Source organism: Pezoporus flaviventris, unplaced genomic scaffold, assembly GCF_033815535.1.
Source record: "Pezoporus flaviventris isolate CSIRO_AGI_PZ_B2104156 unplaced genomic scaffold, CSIRO_AGI_Pfla_v1 ptg000031l, whole genome shotgun sequence".
NCBI lineage: Eukaryota > Metazoa > Chordata > Aves > Psittaciformes > Psittacidae > Pezoporus > Pezoporus flaviventris.
In genome coordinates, this window is record NW_026892579.1 from 45,990,516 (window position 1) to 46,012,692 (window position 22,177).

At 38.8% G+C, this 22,177-nt stretch overlaps 1 protein-coding gene across 11 annotated transcripts in view; it reads right to left on the bottom strand.

Annotated features, from left to right (window-relative positions):
* PUM2 (pumilio RNA binding family member 2) overlaps positions 1 to 22,177 on the bottom strand; it is a 76,838-nt gene that overhangs the window by 19,082 nt on the left and 35,579 nt on the right. For 8 of the 11 annotated variants that reach the window (XM_061460895.1, XM_061460894.1, XM_061460896.1 and 5 more), the window contains 10 exons: positions 20,495 to 20,600; positions 20,018 to 20,205; positions 19,227 to 19,399; positions 15,541 to 15,811; positions 15,160 to 15,253; positions 13,820 to 13,945; positions 12,138 to 12,277; positions 10,873 to 11,017; positions 3,209 to 3,352; positions 1,937 to 2,218 (listed from right to left, as the gene is read on the bottom strand). In XM_061460895.1, coding sequence (XP_061316879.1) covers positions 1,937 to 2,218; positions 3,209 to 3,352; positions 10,873 to 11,017; positions 12,138 to 12,277; positions 13,820 to 13,945; positions 15,160 to 15,253; positions 15,541 to 15,811; positions 19,227 to 19,399; positions 20,018 to 20,205; positions 20,495 to 20,600 — 1,669 coding nt within the window. The remainder of the gene's footprint in view (positions 1 to 1,936; positions 2,219 to 3,208; positions 3,353 to 10,872; positions 11,018 to 12,137; positions 12,278 to 13,819; positions 13,946 to 15,159; positions 15,254 to 15,540; positions 15,812 to 19,226; positions 19,400 to 20,017; positions 20,206 to 20,494; positions 20,601 to 22,177) is intronic. The other 3 variants (XM_061460892.1, XM_061460890.1, XM_061460897.1) reach the window with 2 other exon arrangements.

Here is a 22,177-nt window from a genome sequence, read left to right on the forward strand (position 1 = left end):
ATCAGTGTAATTAATTTCATATGTGCATACTGCTCAGGAACTCCTTTAAAAACAAAAAATAACCAGGAAGCATTTTTAAAGTGGCTGTTATGGCAAGTAGAATTTATACTTGGCAGAAGGGCACTTTCAATATATTTTTATTCAAATGATATTACTAAAAATATTTCAGGTTTTGATAGCACCTTTCATCAGCACTTCCCAAACTGCAAGAGCATAGGCTTCCTGATTCCCTGGGGAAACTACCATGCTAACTAAATCACCTGGGATACTGCTGTAAGATTTCAGCATATGTTGTCTATGCTGAAGGCTCTGGACAAAGCTTGAACTGACCTCTGCTACAAGAAAAAAGCTTAATCTCCTGTGCCAGAAAGAACTATGCTGAGTAGAGTAGATACACAACTGAAATTTGTATTCTACGGAGTAATGTTGGATAAAGACTTTTTTTAAAAAAATATTCTACCTAGAGACTTAAATGAGTGCAGTGGATTCAATATGCAATATCACTAACTATCAATAAAATGAAAACGTAGCTAAAGGGGAACACAGCTGCTAAGAATTCACTGAAATCCTGCAAGTAGCTCAGGACAAATTATATTACAAAATACAGTACCTGGATAGCACAGTTACTTTTAAATAAGATTTACCTGCTATGATATTATAGAAAATTAAGAAACCCTACATGACTGAGTAGGCTCTGCATTTTTATCCTTTTGTTAAAGACGGTCTTTAAAATCAGGTATTAGAGGGGATCAGTGTTAAACTCGATTCTGATTTCCTAGCTTTAGTTTTGTTCAAGTGAATAATTTTTTAGGTTACTTATGAACAACGACGAGAAAATCACTGTGTTATTATGCAGTACATTGGGTGTTAGTATTCATCTCCACTTAGCTACCAAATAACAGGTATTGTATTTTAACTCTGAAGGGCATGTTTTTCCTTCTGCTTTTCCATATATTAAGCTATTTTGTAATAATCTTTTTGCATTTCAACATTTAGGTTTTATTTCCCTTGGGGCATTAAATTTCAAAAAGAATACGGCTAGAGTACATAAGTTTTCCCCAATTCCTACCACTCTGCAAGATACATAAGACTATAAAGACAGTCCATGGATGAAATAATAATAATAGCTGTGACTTAAAGAGACTAATAGACAAAGTAAATATTCTTTAGAAAAGATAATTTGTCTTACTAGTACTGAATCTGAAAAATAAGAAAACCTACCCTGCATATTTAAAAACTGTGTGAATAGGAAATTTCTGCTTCTGGGCAGAAAGATGATGGCAACATTAACTATTTTTTTTTCCTTGTTCAATACAAATAGGTTGATAATATTTAGGGGCATCTGTTGAAGTCATTTAAGGCCCCAGACTTGCACAGAACTATTTAGGCTTAACTGTATCTGAGATTAAATCTACCAGAGTTAACAAGGATTATACTTGAGTATTAAGTGTTTTCATTTTATAAATCCTATGTGGTGGAAACATACGCTTCAATATTAGATCAAATTTAGAAAGTCACATCCTATTTAATTTTTTTCTAGAACTTGGAATTTTCCTGACATGAAAATTACACAGAAGAATACATCTCTCAAACATCATCAACTGTTACTTTAAGCACAGAATGAAGAATTCCTTGATAATAAAAAGGTTACTAAAATCAGTTACAAACTTCTGGGGCAGAGTACAGTGATCAATATGGAAAAGTGTTTTGGAAGTATCTATGACTACAGATCATCCTTCAAAAATACATCTTCTATATAGAGCTCAAATGAACTTAAACCCCCTTTTTTCTTCCCTGTAATTTGTTTTAAATTTGAATAATCTACTTTTGCATTCTTTTTAGAAATGTATGTGTATATATGATGACTGGATACAGATACATTTTTTTGCTTAACACAAAAGTCTCACAGAATTTCCTCACTATATTAACAACCTACCTGATGAGCCAAATCCACCAAGTGCAGAGCCGATAGCTGCTCCTAAAGAGCTGCTACTTCCAAAGCCAAGAGATGTGCTTCCTGGTTGGCCAGGACCATGTGAAAAAAGGGAACTGCTCTGGGAGTTATTGGTCAAAGAGTTACTGCCATAAAATGAATTGGATTGTAGGCTACTATTTGTTTGCTGTTGCTGTTGTTGTGGCTGGGCACTAAGTGGCCGAAAAAGACCGTTCGTGGCTCCCGCAAGATTGTTTGCTGTTCCTCCAGCTGAAGCAGCTGCAGCTGTAAAACACGTTTTCAATCACAATTACTCTCTTAAACATTTCTGACTGAAAATAGGCTATTCAGGTCTAAACTATTTTCTTGAAGCCCTCTTTAACAAGCAGAAATTCAAATATTAAAGGACTTAAAAGAGACTTTCTAGTATTACAGTCTTCATTACCCAAGGAAAAAAATGAATAAAGCATATGTTGTAGGCTAAACAAGGCTGTACAACTGTTAATGTAAGAGAGAATTTTCAGTGTAAACATACAAGACACTACTGTTTACTGAACTGTACTTTTATATTCAAAGTTGCAATAGTACAGTAGCAGCTAAATCATTCAAAGACATCTTCAACTGCTGATGTCTAGAAGCAAGTTCTGCACTGAGAAAAAAAGCTTACAGATTAACTTAAAATCTAATTTTCTGAACAGATTAATTTAATCTAGTGCTAGTATTTAGTTTAATGAATGCAATAAATACAACGGTTCAGTAAAGTAGTACCAGACCTCATCACTGCCAGGAAGAGAAAAAAGAAAACCAGAGACTTCATGTAACTAATTCTCCTCTTATGCTGTCCATTCTAGCTTTTTTCCTTGCCTCACTTTTCAGAAGAAAATACGTTCAAAAGAAAAGCACAGCAAGGCCCAGAGCACTCAGTCATCTTCTGCCAGGCCGAAGCAATAAAATGATTGCTTCTTAGGGAATGCCATTCAGGGGACTGATGAGAAGTGCGTGCTATATGCATGAGGAGAGGAAAGGGGAAAATGCTTATATCTGACAAGCAACAACATCTGCAGAAACACGTCTGTATAGCTATGGGGAGAGGACTGTAAATTTTAATTAAAAAAGGAAAACTACTTCTCTGAGAAAGAACCTCAGAGAAAGGGAGGCAACAGTGTAAGAGAGCAATCATGCATGGTATATCCTTCACAGCTAGGAAATTGCACAGACGAATACAAAATACATCATCAAATACTCATCAACCTCCACACAAGATAAAATACTTACCTGCTTGTGCTGCTGCAGAACTGATTATAACAGGAGTTGAGGCCACTAATCTGACTGGTGCTCCAAGGCCGGTTCTTGCTCCAGGGCCTACTACTAAGGCACCAGTCTGATCATAATAGGCAGTGGGAGCTAGTACTTGATAGCCTACAGAACAAAGAACAAAAGAAATAGTAGCATAGTGTCATGGTTTAGTATTCTGAACCCAGGACATACAAATAGTCTCAGCAGTCAGCTTTTTTTCTCTCCTTGAAATAGTCTTGACAACAAACTACAAGGCGGAAAACAGCACAGCTGCCATATGGCCTTAGAACATTTACTGGACATCAAAATAAAACACAGTGATCATCATAAAAGGCTGCGACAAAATCTTACTTAGGAATGCTTTACATAGTTTGTTAAAGCTAGAATAACAGCTAAATTTAGTGAAGCTGAATTTTATTTTCAAAGTTAACAAAGTAAGCTTCATAGTGAGAAGGTGCAGGAACACCATTGGTCATATTCAGATTACAGAACCAACTTCTTTCAGCAACTGAAAATGTTATACATTTATCTTGTTGACTATTCTTACAAAACAATAAATCAAAACACAAAAGAATTTCAATACGCCTCCCATGTTCATATACTAATTCTTTTAAGAAAAAAGGCGAAATTATAAAAATCACACATCTATCTTTGTATGTGTAAGAACCAAGATTTTGCACACTATTTTAAGTCAGTTTCCATGTATGTTCAGAACTAGGTCTAGCAGAGTTCTCTCTGAAATACATACAGACCTAAACATAAAGACCTGGACCTCTAATTCCAGGTGAGTACCTCAGTCACCAGGCTTCCAAGTCACATTTTCTCCTCCTCAGTTTCTAAAACATCTGTGTAACCTCCTCTGCCTAGATGCCTTGCTCCAGAAACAGCTAGAAACACCATCTACCTACTGGCCTGGTGTTTAAAATACTCTGCAGGGAAACTGGAAACACAGATCCAAATTCTCTCACACCAAGAAGATCTGAAGATATGAATGAGACTCCAATAGTAACTGAACAGGAGAGGAATGGTTACGATCCACATATTTAGGTTCAACTCACTGTTCCAGAGAGGAATGTGCTATACTTTTCTGGAAAACTTGCTATTACTATCATTCCAAACCTGTTTGCTCTCACTGCTCACCACTTCTTTTGTATTCTAGGTGCTTCTACTTTCTCTCTCACCAACTACATAGCAAGGCAGTTGTCCTCCACAGAGCTTGTCTGAAAGTTTGGCTAGTTAAAACCAGCCAAAACAGGTTCCTACTATTGAACTGGTCAGGAAACCTTCACTGTAGGTTCCACTGCCTCTTCCACCTACAGGATTGTGGTGTGCTGCTCTACTACTAAGAAGGGCTGCTACATTCCCAAGGTAGGGAGAAGTCAGTGATGGCTGTCTCTTTTACTGTAGTTCAGTAGAAAAAACAGCATAGAGTACCAGATGATTAGGAAAGCTCCACATATGTTCCTGCACACATTAGCAGTTACTAGTACCTACATAATTTCTACCTTTACTTGTAGCACATTCTAATGATAATCCCATGTTGGTCCCACCATTTGTTACTGTTGTATAATATAAAACCACTGTTTCAGAACTCAGAACTAATATTTACCAGTATTCATTCTGCCCCGCCCCCTTCAAATGTGCAAATCCACGAATAACGCTACAGCAGTATAAAAAAGACCTGATCATATATTTACACCCTTGTGCTCATAAGAGGCTAATGCACAATATTTTATAGAACTTCACGCCCACAATGTAAACAAGCCTACTTCCAATGCAAAACACTGGGCAAAACAAAACCACAACCAAACCAAACCAAAAACCAAACCAAAAAACCCCAACCTGACACAGTACTGCACAAATTAAATGTACTAGGATTAATGCTAATGCAGTAAAGTTAACTTTCATTTTCTAAAATAACTGATTAGTATGAATGCTGCATTAAAAAAAAATGGAATTGCTCTCTGCTCTAGAAAATGCTTAATTTCTCTTGATATTTCCTTGCCATTGTCTTATCTGTGATGCCACCCACAAACAGGCTATGTCAGTAATATCAAGATGCCATCCATCACAGAAGGTTCAAGCTATGACTGGGTGCTTCTGTGTTCCTAATCTCAGAAATGAACACATTCTGAACTGGAATAAGAGGCCTCTTAGCTTTCTACTCTGATCTACTAAAACAAAGCAATGTAGGACTATTTGTGAAATTGCCAAGATCTTGCCAAGTGCACTTGCAGCCTCGAGGGTATAAAAATATTTGGTCTGACATCAAAAATTCAATTTCAGAGAGACCATCCCATATCAGATTAAGTAACTGAAGAACAGCTCTCACAGCAAAACTTAACTCTTCTCCTTTCCCTTCCTTCACAGTACTCTGCAATCACCAGAAAGGTGAACACAAAATTTAGAACTATTTCCAGCCTTCTCTTTTATCAAAGATGAGATGATGACTTGCTAGGTCTTCTCTAATTCCCTCTCTCTTTCTGTTTCAGTTTTTATTACCTCTCCATTCATCATCACTTCCCTGTGGCTATGCAATTCCCACTCTAGATTAACAACTATCAAAGCTCCTTACAGTGCCTTCACATTGAAGGTTACTGTAGTCTTCCACTGCAACCAAAAACCTAAACCATACTCTGCTTCCTAATCAGCTTCTGATCACACCTCTTATTTTAGAATGCAACTGCTCTATCCACACTTACTGTCCCTAGATCAGCAGGGAATATGAAAGTAAACAATCTGGTTTACCAGTAGTGTGCTTTGCTGAAATGATTTTTAATTGTCTTTGAAACTAGAGACTCTGAAAACTTTCTGAATTCTTTTCACAGAAACTTTAAATGTTCTTAAAAGAATGAGAGGAAATCTGTTCTGTTGGCTCATGCAGCCCTTTCTTAGTATTGCTTTTATCCATCCAGTAATTTCTTCAGTGGCTTTCACTGGATACTTCACAGTCTCTTCTCACATTTTTGTATGCAATATCACAAAGCTCTGCCCAGATCTCCTACTCCCTTCCCTCTATGCAGCTTCTCTTGTTGATGGCACCCAAATATATGTCAGAGTTTGTCACTTCCCTCTACTCAATTTAACTTAACAGATGTGACACTTCTTCCTGCCAACTCTATTATCTGCCCCTTTTAACACTACCATCCTGACACCTCTCTCTCTCCCCACTCAGGAGCATAACTCAAGAGCAAGTCATTGTAGAGTCCTCTCTCCTAATGCAGAAAGTTTACAGCTTCTCCTTTCTCAACATTCCCAAGATCTGATTATTTTACTCTGCATACAGATTTGAAAAATTATTCAGCTCTTGATCTTCCGGCTTTCCTTAAATGCTGCAGTCTTCACTTCTGTCCTGGGTTCAGCAGTAGCAGCCATTTTTCTCCTTCTTGGTAGCTGGTGCAGTGCTGTGTTTTGACTTTTGGCCTGGGAACAGAGCTGATAACAAGGATGTTTTAGTTTGGCCAAGGACTTTGTGAGCCTCATGCTCCGCCAGGGAGGAGGGGAAGCCAGGAGGAAGCAGAGACAGGACACCTGACCCAAACTGACCAAAGAGATATTCCATACCACAGCACGTCATGCCCAGGATGTAACTGAGAGTTACCCAGAAGGGCTTGGACTGCACGGCTGGAGGAGGTATCAGTCGGTGCTTGGTCAGGCTGGGGGAGGGCGAGTTATCGGTTGGCTGATGGTGAGGTGATGTATTCTCTTCCCTTATATTTCCTTTATCATTGTTATCACTGGTGGTAGCAGTAGTGATTTGTGTTATACCTTAGTTACTAAACTGTTCTTATCTCAACCTGGGGGAGTTTCATTCTTTTTGATTCTCCTCTCTGTCCCTCCGGAAGTAGGGGGAGGGCAAGAAGGAGGGCAAGTGAGTGAACAAGCTGTCTGGCTGGGTTTAAACCATGACAACTTCAGTCTCCCAAGCTCACCAAAATCTGAATCACTGTAACCTTTCATTTGTTCCAATGAAGATGTATACACCTATCTTTGCACTTGCCCTCACACAAATTCAGAACTTGCTATCCTACCAGTAAGTGATTTATACTTTCTATAACCACTGTAACTTTGCCAATATTGTAACTCCCTGTATGTCTGCCACAATTAAATTTTACTTCTATTTATACTTCCTGGAGGCATAGAATGCAAGACCCACTGCAATGTCACACTTTAAGCTTCTCTAACTAATAAAAAATTCAGTGCCAATAGACAAAAATTGTTGATTTTAATGTTTTATACATGTTTTCCAGACAACTTGGTTTACATGCCCACTTGCATGCTAGATGCGCTATTACAGTCAGCGTTAATGGCTTCACTTGCATGAATTCAGTCAGACTAAGTCGTATCTGATCTAGCCAATGCAGTCAATGAAGCCTCCGGAGGGATTCAAATGACCCACCGCTAGACATCTATTTTAGGGTAAGCTGAGCAGCTCTGCAGCCTTTGGATGGCAACTGCACTAGGGAGGATCTTCACTGAGCACAATGACTCCTTAGACAACCAAGGTCAGGTGCAGATTCCTCAAGCAGGACAACTAAGCAGAGTCCAGCCACTGTCTGTGTTGAGGACTGGTTTTACTCGTAGAAAAGAACGTATCCTGATCGTATTATGATGAAACTGGGAGTACCCTCTGGCTTTGTCTTGAAAGTTTATGCAGTAAGAAACTGGTCTACAAGAATCCTTGTTACTGAAAGACTTGATAAATTAGGACTGAAGAATTTAAACCAACTGCACAACTCCAATGCAAAATGTATTTCACTTCTGATGCTTTTAAAAGAGAAGATGTTTTTTTCTGGAAGAGATTTAACAGAAAAATTACGTTAAAAGTAATCTGGAATTCAGACACTTTGCGCTTAGGATGAGATATGTGCCTTAAGTGCTACATGAATACAACTCCCTGAATACTTAATATAGAAACACTTGAAATATCAAATCCGAAAAACAGAACAATCCCCTAGTTGGGACAGCTCATGAATTTCATTCAGCATGAAGGCTGTGGCAAGGAGAAAGCAGCAGAAACAATTTAAAGACAGCAGCTGGACAAGTCAAATAATATACTCATTTATTAGCTCACAGTGAAGCCTAACTACAGATATTGTCTCTGTAAAGAATATTCAAAACCTAGAAACTCAGTTTGGATTTACACTTTCTTGTAAAACATCTAAGTCAATTGAAACAAGAGTTTTGCATATTTTCTTCTTATTTATTACATATGTTCAGCAGTTACTACCTGGGATTCACCTAATCACAATTCGCTACCTAGATGTAATTTACTCATCTTGACTCAATTTTACAGTAAGTGGATAGAAAAAGGCAGCTCTGGAGCAAAATCCACTTTATCCTAAATCAGGTAACTAAAATAGAGGCAGATGAATCAAGAGTAAAAGTTCCTATTTCTTTTCACTACCTACAGAAAGAGCCTTAAGTATCTAGACATGTAAAACAGTATCACGATTCCCATCTAAAGTGGCCTGTATCCTTTTCATCATCTTGTATCCTTCTCTTTCACCTAAGAAGAATCACCATTACTCCCTATGACTCACTACAAAACCATCTTATGATGACTGAGAAAATAAATGCCTGGCTTGCTTATATTTTGAGCCTTATTCCCTGCAACAGTGTGGTCAGTAAGGTTGAACGTCAGTTGCACACAATTCCTATGACAGAACAGTAAAAATCTCTGTCTATCCAGGCATGCAGCAGATGGGACCAAGAAGTACCCTATAATGGAAGCTGAACAGAAAGACCCCTGCCCTCATGGAAAACCTCTTGGGGCTTAGAATCATAGAATCGTTAGGGTTGGAAAGGACCTTAAGATCATCTAGTTCCAACCCCCCTGCCATGGGCAGGGACACCTCACGCTAAATCATATCACCAAAGGCCTCATCCAGCCTGGCCTTGAACACTGCCAGGGATGGAGCATTCACAACCTCCCTGGGCAACCCATTCCAGTGCCTCACCACCATAACAGGAAAGAATTTCCTCCTTATATCCAATCTAAACTTCCCCTGTTTAAGTTTGAACCCATTACCCCATGTCCTGTCACTACAGCCTCTAATGAAGAGTCCCTCTCCAGCATCCCTATAGGCCCCCTTCAGATACTGGAAGGCTGCTATGAGGTCTCCACTCAGCCTTCTCTGCTCCAGGCTGAACAGCTCCAACTTCCTCAGCCTTCCTTCCTTGTGAAGGAAGTCCAATCTTCACATAAACTCAGCAATTCAAGAGCCTATCCTGCATTTGACCACTCAGTATTGCTTTTAATCATCCCTTTGGAGAGCGGGCTTTTTTGTGGGGTTTAAGAACTATCCCTGACTTAAAACAGATGCTTTATTTTTTGAAAATAATGCTCTTTTTTGTGACATTAAGTCACAAATCTGGGCTGGCTCAAGGTCTCACATGTTGATCTGAATCAAGCTAAATCTCACAGGCTTTTTACAAGTCATGGACCATCCGCCTGTTTTAGAAATCCATGTCCACAGTGAGAACTAATAAGTAATACTACCCCACTTCGCCCCCAGGCAAAGACATACAAAAAGAAGTACAGGTAAACCTTTGAAGCATTTGCAAAAAGATGTTTATAGCACCTCTGGTATCACTGCAGGCTTTCTCCACTGCTTTGGTGAGGTGCAGAGACACCATTTGACAGGTGCTATGACAGCACACTTAGCCGATTCCTCATTTTATGTGGAAAAGAAAGATGCTAAAAGCTGCATGGTAAGAAATAAAAAGGCAGTTATAAAACAAAACAGAAAAGAAAAAACACAAGAGCCAGACTGTTCAGCAGCTAGAGGCTTAGAATCTGATCATGAACAGAAAATGCACAATGCAGTCCCACAGCATCCAGTAACAAATTAGCTCTGATTTCTGAAGATTATGAGGCATTTGACAGCAGCGCTGACAGAGGAGAATCTGTACAAGTCAAACTCAGTTTCAGCTACCTTCATCATTACCTAACTTAATCAAGTAAAATCTTAGCTTTCATATTGAAGAACAGCCAAGTATACTTAACTTGTCCTTGCTCAGGTAATCGTACCAAATACCTTAAAGCGATGCTGAACTTAAAGCTAGTACATTTATGACATATGTACTGAGACTGAGAATACTTATCCCACGGGTATAGTCAGAAGCCATGTATGCTAAAAGGATCTGAGGCTCCAAGCTTTAGAGTGCTGCCAGTTTAAGCACACTGTGATCTTCAGAGATGACTAAGCAGTAATATTCTTTTAAATTTCCTAATTTTGGATTCTGCATTTTAGATTTTATTACTACATGCTGCAAGTAAAACATCACTTCAGGAAGACAAATTAATACTTCCTGTTGCATCAGAATAACCAGACAATTCATGACCTTTTAAGACAGCATACAGTTGCTTCATTATATATGAATTTCTCCTGCAAAACCCAACCATACTCCTTGTGCACACATTTGCAACAACAAATACAAGAGAAAATGCCCAAAACTTCTTGTGCTCTAGAAATGCTGTGCCAGTATTTTAATCCAACTGAACAATATAAAACTATGTAGAACTCAGTTCTAAGCAGCTTACCATTAACATAACAGATTAACTCTCCAAGTCTTGTTATGTAATAACACCAACATTTTAAGTGTCAATGATTCTCTCAATCCACTGGTAACACACATACCTGGCATACCTGTAGCAAGACCCTGACCAAAAGCCAAAGCAGGATTTGCTGCTGCTGCTGCAGCTGCTGCAAGTGACTCTGCCTGCTGCCCTTGCTGACCCTGACTGGGAGTAAGTGGGCGTTGAGTTGCTCCAGCACGCAGAACCTGGAAAAGACCAATAAGACACCCTTTCCTTAAAAGATAAGAAGGCAAGCCCATTTTGTGCTGAAAAATGTATAATTCAGTTCCTTTGCATATTTGATGCCACTTAGCTCTGAATTTCATTTTGGGAATACTCCACCTTGCTGTTTTCACAGATACATGAAAGAATAAAAGGCATGTAGTATTTGCTGACAAATGTGGCAATGAAGTATCTGCCTTGCTCTGCACAGCAGAGCTCATGTGTTCCATCAATGGTAATAAAGGACAAAACTCTCTAAGAGTTATATATTTATGATTTCCATTATTTATTAACTGAACACCTGTCCTTCCCTGATAAATACATTGACTTATATTATTTTCAGGCAACAGAATGATTCAAGTCAGAAAACTTCAGAGCTCGTAGTAACTCGTCTAAATAATTAACATTACAGTGCCAACAATGCTGCAAAAATGCAGTGAGTTTCAAGAATTCGCCTAACACTATCAACGTGCAACACAGGTGTATTTTGTTATGTTCCAACAGCTTATCTCTGATTGAATTTGACTGAAAAGCAATCTAAATTCTTTCACCTACTCTACTCCTTTTCGTTAAAATAATCTCTGGGTCCAAAATAAGACAGAAATACAATTTACAACATATCCCCACAAAACATTTTATCTGTGATTTGCATAAATTGGGTATGAATGTTACGGAGAAAGCAAAATAACAATGGAGAGATGATACACGTTTAGTTATCAATGCAGTTCGTTGATAACAATTATCAGTAGGAGGAAAGATCCACCTGAATATTCAAACAGTGATGAAGGTACTCTGCAACTTCATGATAACTCAAAAGTCACTTCTTGTATTAAATTTGTCAGACTGGCATTGAAATTAACCACACTGCCAGTAAACCAACCAAGTTAACATTCACTCAAACGTAACATCATTATAAGATCTGGGCTTTTCTTTCATGGAAAAAGGCCACTGAAAGATTGTAGAATGCGTTTTTAAATGCACCATTTATTATCTGATACAACACAATACCCGAATTATGCAAAATTTTCTAGAAGCTGATCTTTATGTACATAAAATGTTAAGGTAAGGCTTTAAATGCACAACTCCTTTTTATGAAGGACCTACCGTCTGCTGTCCCTGTTGTGCCTGTGAAGCTGCTTGCTGATTTGCAGTGGTATTTGCTGCTGCAGCTTGCTGCTGAAATAAATTGGCTGGATACACCCCCCATGGAACACCATAATACTGAGGTGGAACCACAGCAGGACCTAAAATCAGAAAACATGATTACTTCATCCACTGCAGCTAAAGTAACTGTTTATATTGTTTATAGCATCCATAGAATCATAGAACAGTTAGGGTTGGAAAGGACCTTTAAATCATCTAGTTCCAACCCCCCTGCCATGGGCAGGGACACCTCACACTAAACCATATCACCCAAGGCCTTGTCCAACCTGGTCTTGAACACTGCCAGGGATGGAGCATTCACAACCTCCCTGGGCAACCCATTCCAGTGCCTCACCACCCTTACAGGAAACAATTTCCTCCTTATATCCAACCTAAACTTCCCCTGTTTAAGTTTGAACCCATTACCCCTTGTCTTATCACTACAGTCCCTAATGAAGAGTCCCTCTCCAGCATCCCTATAGGCCCCCTTCAGATACTGGAAGGCTGCTATAAGGTCTCCATGCAGCCTTCTCTTCTCCAGGCTGAACAGCCCCATCTTCTGAATGTCAAAACAGAAATCAGTATTAAAAAAGAAATTAATTCCCATATTAGCCAAAATGATACATGAACACAAATGAGTTAAAGGACTCCCATCAAAACATACCTTCTCTATGAAAAAATAAATACCCTTGTGAGACTTGGGTGACAAATTAAAAACTTAATCAAAGTTTATATATCAAAGAACACTCAAAATCAGTTTCCATGGTTGGAAAAAAGATCATTTCAGAACACCACAGAATGAACCAAATTCATCCACCCAACAGTGTTATACTGAGACTTTAATAATCTGTTATTCCTCCTTTCTGTGTGCTTCCTTTGCTTACAAACACAACTACTGCCTCTGCCTCCCCTGCCTACTACATCACACTCTCCAGAACAGACACACTTACCTCTTCTAGTCTATTCATAAAGAACTTGTAGAAGTCTGAGCATTCTGTATCACTGCACTGTACACATCATGCATTATGCACACAGTCATTTTGGTTCTTTCTACTGCCTTTCCTGTGAAACCATCAACTGCAGATACAGGTTTTGTACAAAATGTACTGCTCAGGTTTAGGCACTAACTGGGACTTGAATTCTCAGTGGTGGTGGTTCACAGTGATACCTATTAACTTTAAAGAGACTTTCCTGAGCTTGGGGTTTATCTGTTGTCTGGGCCTTTCAGCATGCCGGAAAACATCTTTATTCTCATGCCCACTGGGAATGAGAAAACCTGGAATTAGGAAATTAATGCACAGAGTAAAAACATACAAGGAAAGGTTAGCTGTCTCATCTTGTGAAAATAATACATACTGCTAATGTCAGGTGAAAACTTTATTAAGGATGAACATTTTTAGACCAGAAAAAAACCTAACTGCTGCATATAAAAGTCCAATGGAAATACTCAGAATCCGCATACAACAGAAACTGAATCCCTTTCCATTTTAGTGAAATTTTTCAAAATGATAGTATTAATTTTCCTACAAGTCCCTCCTTCCTAGAAACACATTTACATAAAATAAACAGGATGGATTTCAGCTTTTTTTTCTAATTTTGTTCAGTAAAATTATTAAGATAAACACTAGAAAGTGTTCAGTTACCTGCTAGGGTAGCTGCTGCAGCTAATCCAGCTGCAGTGTATGGGTCAGTACCTGGAGGAGCAGCACTGATAATGTATGGGTTTGGCACAAAAGCAGCTGGAGCCAAGCCTGCTGAGAATACGCCTGCTACAGTAATAAACAGAGTTTAATTATAGCTGACATACTTAGCAAGCACCATCACATTCAAACCAATCAAATCACAAAGCTATCTGTTAGAATCAGAACTGCTTGTATTTCAGGAGTTTCTAAGAGCAGGCACACTGCTACAGAAATCAACACTTTATGTCTTTTCGCCGTTCTTGTTTTACTAATCCCAAGACCTAACAGCTTTGTTTTGCTGTATCTACAGACTCCAGGGAGATTTATATCCTGTGTATCTACCCACCCTTATACAGAAAAGATTATACAGAGTGGAATTTACCTTGCCCACCTTTAACTATCTAAAAGTTACACTAGTCTTGCAACAAAACTCTATCAGACAAATCATCTAGTGTCTTAGGTGAATCAGCCAGGAAGAATGAAGCACCTGCTAGAGATACAAATCTCTTTTCCTTGAGGGGAAAAAAAAAAAAAAAAAATCTAAAAAAATCTAACCAGATAGTTTAAATCAAACACCTGGCTTTTAAACAGCCAGTTATGAGATGCTAATCTTACTTTCGAGAATCCAAATTTGATATAAGGACTGTAATGGAAGGAGAATGCAAACAAAACATTCCTACCAGTTTCTCCAGTCAGGCAGGTTCATGTATTTTTTCCAACACTGAGGCAGCAACTAGTGCAGCAAGCATGGCACATCAAACTATGTTCCTCCTTCTGAATAGGAGGCTTCTTGCTAAACTTCAGTTAATGAGTATCAGAAGAGGCTGCATTTGCAAGGCGCAAGACACAGCTGACTCCTCATTCAGCACTGTATAAAGCAGGGGCTTCTTTGCAGCTCAGAAGTCAAAGGCAGACAGAAGATAAGAACTGGGGATCCCACAAATATCTCAATTTGCCATGCTCCCAGCTGAAAGGCTGTATGAGTCAGCTGTATAACACTAAAGACCTGCCACTTTTAAACCCCAGCTGTAGCTGCTGACCCTTCTGCCTCCTTGTTGAGTTGCCAGTACACTAAAAACTTTATGCATCCAATTAATACACTGAATTGCTTTAAAGGGACAGAAAAAAAAACAACACGCTTGCTGGAGAATTAATTCCATCACAAAGAAAGGCACCTGCAAGAATAAAGAGCCACCTCTTTAAAAGGTGCCATTAACAAGGAAGAATGAATTAACATTCTTTTTTGATTTCAAAATCCCACTTTTGCCAGGGATGCCTGGTGTACTTTACAAAAACCTCACCTATGTGCGGCTGCTGAGCTGCAGCCAGTGCGTACTGCTGCTGCTGGGCTGCTGTTAACTGCTGGACAGTCAGAGCATTAGTCCTCTGGAAAAGCTATTGGAAAAGAAAAAAGATGATTTTCAGTTTTCAAAAGTCAGGGCTATAATATACTGGGATTTACTTACAAAAAAGTATTTTAAACCAAGCTTCTATCCTAATAAATTACTAAACCAGAAATTCATGCACCAGTATACTTCTAGATTAAATATACATTGATATGCCTTTGACTAAGTCACAGACAAAACAATTAAATGCATTATATGCTTAAATAGCTGGTTATCAAAGAGGATAATGCACAGCTTAAAGGATCAATTCGGCACGTTTTCAATTCCATTACTAACCTGCTGCTGAGAACTATAGTCAAAAAGTCCTACAGTAGCTCCTGAAGAGTCCATTTGTACCTGATTGCCAGGATAGTCAAACTGTAGAGAATCAAGACCAACTTGTTCCATGGCATCTAGATTCTGATTTTCTGGATTTGAAAATTCTTCCACCAGAGGCTTGTGAGCTGTCGGATTGGGAAGTGGACCTAATCCTTCTGTGGTGCCAGGATTGGGGCCCAAGCGTTCAGCTACTTCTGTTGGGGAGGCCTGTCGACTTCCAGGGGTACGACTGTTTAGAAGAAATTGAAGAAACTCTTCAGTGTTAAATAAAGCTGTCCATGGACAGAGTACAGCATCTGTATTTTAAAAAAGAACTCAGACTTCAAAACGGAAGCTACAGACCAATTTTAACAATTTTAAACAACATGCATCAGTGGCTCAAGAGAAAGGACACATTTCACTTCAAAGCACAATTTTATTTATTATTTTTGAAACTTTAAAACTATACAGATCTTCAAATCACTGGAGAAAAAATCATATTTGAGGCTGTTTTGAGTGATGTAGAGTGGACTATGGTCACCTTTAACTTTTGGGGATGGCTCTTTATTGCATTTGGGAGCGAAAGGAATTATTAGAAAATGTATTGAAGAGAAATTTAAGAAAAGAAAAAAAGAAATGGCTATGTGCACCTCATGCCAAAGCAGAGAGAGACAGACAATAAAAATTCAACTGGAAAAGACAAACATACAATATAGCAAGTATCTTTCATATCTTGAACGAAACAATGTATTTTTTTACCTTAAGTAAAATGGATTCCTAATTGCCTCATTTAGCATTTGACTAAAACATTTAATTTCCTACACATCTCACTTAGTAGACTACACTACACCACATGAATGGGCGGGGGGGGGGGGGCGGGGGGGAGTGTTCCCAATACAATTCCACTGATTTCCTCTCAGTTTCCCTAAGAATAAATACAGCCTCTTGTTGCAGGAAAGAATCTTTAGGCGTAAGCAAAACATGCGTGTTTGGTTTCTGCTGGCAGCAGGAGACAGGGTTCCTGTTGGCAGTGAGACAGAGATGCGAAGCTGGACATGACTTACTATGCCAAATCCCTGAAAATTCAGTTTCCAAGTATGAAGCACTGGTGGCAGCTGAGATGCAGACAGCTACACTTACACCACACTTACATTCAAATACTAGGTGCACTAGTGTTTAAATTCCCATCAGAGGACAAGAAAACCCAGTCAACAGCATTAACAAGAGCCCAGAAAGCAACTCAACTGAGCAGTCACTATAAGTTTACTTTGAGTTAAACCTGAAGTATCTTCTCATCAACCACCATCTGTACTGACTACATCCCCACTGACTACACGGGAATTCCTGTGCACCTATGAAGACCTACCAGCAAACACTTGAAGTGAGAGGTCAACAGATTCACATCCTAAAGAGATTCCCAACCCTGTATTTGGTTAGATTTACAGTACCTTAATTTTGAGTGGTACCCCAATGTCTGTGTCAGGCCAAATTGCTTAGACAACCAATTTTTACTGGCAAAAATCTAGAATCAGCTATTATAAGGAGTTGTGCTAGAGAATCTATGCTCCCTTAACAGCATTATTGTGTTGGCAGAACTTGATAATTATATATTGTTTTTCAGGAAACATACAACTTCCAGTGAAGTTTGCTTTAATTATGAAATCTGGGCTCAGATACAAAATGCCATCTTGCAGGATGAAACTACGCTTATCCCAGCAGTACACTGCCAGACCAGTATGGTATCCTGCTAATTCTAGGACAGAGACAAAGCCTTAGTACTACTTGTTCTGCTCCTCCCTCTTCAGGGCCCCAAAGTTGAAATATCTGTTTCACACTGACGCACAAGATGTATGAAAAGAAATCTGTCAGTACTAATGTATTTGCTGATACCAACTCTAACTGTATAGCTAGAAAGCACTCTCTTAGTGAGTTTATTCAACAATACGGTATTACTATTAATACAAGTAATAATCTATTACTTTTGACAAAATACTAGAGATGAAGCACTTGCACTATATTTTTTTTAAATATAACAACCAACTTCATGACTAACATCTATAACATTGGCCACCACCTCAGTATCCTAGCTACCAATTATATCTTGCTCAATGTACAAACTTGAGTTTGAAGCCATTTAATATTCTTTATTCTTCCCAGGTGACATACAGCATCATCAAAGTGAAGAACAATAGGAAAAAAAGGCAGTTATTTCAGTACCTATTTTAGTTTTAAAAAAAAAAAAAGCTGTAAGTACAATAAAAATACAAAGAGGAGGACAGGACAAAGTTTCTTTGTTAATACTTATGTTTACCTAATATAGGTTGCTCCTTATAATGGTGCTGTTCTGTTGCTATAGTTAAAGTTGTGTCAATACTTCAATTATAAACCTCTGTTTGGAGGGTTTGTACCACCACTTTATATGGCTCATTTAAATTAGATGGACTTTTTTTTTTGAGAGAGAGAGTTTTACTGGCTTTGGATGCTTTTTTGCACCTGTCTGTTCTTTTTAATAATTTATCTATTTAAATAATATGTAAGGTGCTTTGCAAGCAACTATTTCAAGACTGAAATAGATACTGGTAAAGAAAAGCAGGACAAAATTTATTCTGCATTTTCTACATGTAATATTGAAGGTAACTTTGTTTATTGTGCACACTGCAGCGTGCATCCGAAAGGAGCTAACTTGAGCTCTCTTAACTCTTTGGTACTATACTCTTTTCAATAATATGTCCTGAAAAACAGACCTGAAGAATCCCTCCTTAGCCCCAGGTAAATACATTTTTTAAAGGGTAGGAAATACTTACATATGGAATTCAAACATGCATTTTAGTATACTTGTTCAGTTATGAAGTAATGAAACCACAACTATTCAGTCATGTTCATCAAGCTAACACAAATTCATGAACAGTCTAGTTTTCCAATCTTGCTAATTCTTCTGTGTGACAGTTACAAATGCATCACAGTCATTTAAAACCAAAGATTAGTCCTTTAAAAATACCCAATTTAAAAAGCAGCTTACTATTAGGAAAAAATAGGCTAGCTGTACTATATAGGAATATAGCTGTCATATAGGAATTCACAGTTCAAAAGCTTGAGCTTGATGCAATTTTTTTTTCCCTAAGCAAACCACCAAACCACACCACCATTCTGTACTGTGAATAGGTGACATTTAACTATACGAACAGGGAAATACATTGTTTCTCCTTAGTCAATTAAATGGTTTCTGTAAGCACTTTTGTGGGGAAATAATTGTGTTAGGCTATGGCAACCACAAGCAAAATTAGAACGAAAACTAAAATTCTCAAGGACTTGCTCTCTACAACAACAATCAGATGCAAAAGTTAGGAGTATTAAGAAGAAGCAGAGAGAAAGGAATTTAGTTTGAAATAAAAACAGTTAAAGTTTTCATCCCTTTTTAATTCATCACATTTTAAAGGTACCCATATTTGAATAATTAGCATATTAAGATGAATTTGTCTCATGAGAAGTAACACATACATTAATGACAATCCTAAGAAACATGTGGCACAGTGGGAAGGGGAGGATATGGGGTAGGAAGAATCACTCTGCAGCTGGGTAACGTTTAAAGCTGACACATAAACCAGAACTGTAATAATGCCCTTAAGAGACATGCTTGTCTTCTTGAGAAACAGTTGAAAGCTTACTTAAAATCTTTGCAATCGGCATCCATTCCATTTGGTAAACCTCTGCCATTTATTTTAGTAACATCCTCATCATCTCCTTGTTTAAGATCTCTGTTTTTGTCCTCCTCAAATGGGGAAGCCTTGCCTTTCTGATCTCCTTTCTCAGGTCCATCTGTTTCAGCATCTCTAGTGCCCTGAGGAAAAAGAATCTGTTTGATTCTGAATATTGAACAGAATACAATAGGAGCACCACAAGGTGACCTAATTCTACACTACAGTGCATGTAAACAATAAAAACCACTTTCTTTTCAATGGAATTGCATTTGGTGGGTAACTTGATCATCAAGTTTCAACCACATGCAATTAGTAACTGCCAAAATGTGAAAAGGAATGCCAAGATTTATAATGGAAGAGCTAACTCAACCTTAACTATAGCGGTTCTGTTAAAGCAGTAACACTTCGAATTTGATACACTTTATACAGTTAAAACATTTAGTACACAACAAACCCGCACAGAAACACAGAATAGAAAGATCTACAATAAAGCCCATTACACATTTTAAATTAAGCTATTTGCAGCTTTTTTCCTTCATTTAAAGGTGTTAAGAAAAAACTTTTTTAAAGACAGCTATTCAGTCAAAATTCCCAAACCACTTCCCTCTTCTGCCCTCTCCAACCAAGGAAGAAAGACAGTGAATACACACTTCCTTCTGAAGAGAAGAGTTTAGAAAGATAAATGGACAGAGTAGAAAATAAAACCATATAAGACAGTAAGGACATAACAGACAAGCTTAACACACTGCATTACTTACAAAAGCTCCTTTCCTAAACCGGGAATCCAATTTATCAGCTGGAGAGGAACTTAACACATATTCTACCATGCTCACTCCAAGGCCACCACTTTCTGATCTTGGAGACAATACAGCATTTACTTCACTGTTTCCATGAAAACCCTGTCCAGGCTTCCTCTGTACCATAATAGGCTGGGACATAGAATGGTCTGTTAAAAACAAATAAATACATTAAACTATTGTATTTCTTAAATACAACTTGTAATGTTTTTGCAATATTAAACCAATACTAAGACCAAAATTAAATAAAATAAATTCCAAACCCGGGTTTCAAAAAGTGTTGTTGGCACTCAAGCACCACTGCAATATACATTTTCATAATGAAAATTAAAGGAAAATAAAATTTAATACACAAATTAAAACGTATAATATTAATTTACTCTGAAAGAAGTTACCAAACATGACTCATTTTTCAAAACCTATGCATCCGTCACTTACGAGGAGTTCCCCATGCAGTCTCTCTCCACTCATCACCAAGGAATATCCCTTTTTGTCCATCTTTTGCTGAATCATCAGGTTCCCAAAACTTTTTGGCAGGTAAAAGCTGTTCCAAAAGAGAAAATAGTTTTATTTAAAATATGCTTATTAAGAGGATATCTGCTGGAGAGGAACTTAATCCTGGGGATTAAGTGGGGATTTAATAGCCTGGGGATCTGTTACAGACTGCCTGATCAAGAGGAATCTGTGGATGAAGCGCTGTATAGGCAGATAGGAACAACCTCACACTCGCAGGCTCTTGTCCTCATGGGAGACTTCAACCACCCTGATACCTGTTGGAGTGATGGTACGGCCTAGCACAAGCAATCCAGGAGGTTCCTTGATTGTGTGGAAGACAATTTCCTTCTGCAAGTAATCGAGCAGCTGACAAGGAAAGGTGCCATGCTTGACCTCGTGCTCACCGACAGGGAAGGGCTCGTTGGAAACGTGACTCTCCAGGGCAGCCTTGGTTGCAGTGATCACGAGATGGTCGAATTCGAGATCCTCAGGGCAGTGAGAAGAGTGTGCAGCAAGCTCACAGCCCTGGACTTCAAGAGAGCAGAATACGGCCTCTTCAGGAGCCTGCTTAGTAAGGTTCCATGGGATATAGCCCTAGTGGGCAGGGGGCACAAGACTGTTGGTTGATATTCAAGGATCACCTATTGCAAACTCAGGAGTGTTGTGTCCCTACTAGAAGGAAATGCAGCAGGAGGAGGACCAGGAGACCTCCTTGGATGAATAAGGAGCTACTGAGGAAACTCAGAGGGGAAAAAAAAGGCTTATAAAAGGTGGAAGCAAGGACAGGCGGCCTAGGAAGAATACAGGGATGCTGTCTGGGAAGCTAGGGACCAGGTTAGGAAAGCTAAGGCCCAGTTAGAATTAAACTTGGCTAGGGATGTGAAAGATAACAGGAAGGGATTCTATAGGTACATAGCAAATAAAAGACAGACTAGGGATAACGTGGTCCCTCTACAGAAGCTATCAGGAGAACTGGCTACACTGGATTTGGAGAAAGCTGAGATTCTGAATGACTTCTTTGCCTCAGTCTTCACTGGCAAACACTGACCACAACACCCAAGTCATGGAAGGAAGACACAGGGACTGTAAGAATGAAGACCTTAGGCCCTCTGTAAGAGAGGATCTGGTTCCAGACCATCTTAAAAACTTAAACGTACATGAGACCTGATGAAATCCATCCACAGGTCCTGAAGGAGCTGGCAAATGAAGTTGCTAAGTCACTGTCCATCATATTTGAAAAATCATGGCAGTCTGGTGAAGTTCCTGACAAGTGGAAAAAGGGAAATATAACCCCCATTTTCAAGAAGGGGAAAATAGATGACCCAAGGAACTACAGACCAATCAGTCTCACCTCTGTGCCTGGCAAAATCTTGGAGCAGATTCTCCTGGAAGGCATGCTAAGGCACATGAAAATCAACAAGGTGCTTGGTGACAGCCAGCATGGCTTCACTAAAGGGAAATACTGCCTGACCAATTTGGTGGCCTTCTATGATGGCGCTACAAAACTGATGGACAGGCATAGAGCAGCTGATGCCATCTACCTGGATTTGTGCAAAGCGTTCAACACTGTCCCACATGACATACTTAACATGAGCCAGCACTGTACACTCGCAGCCCAGAAAGCCA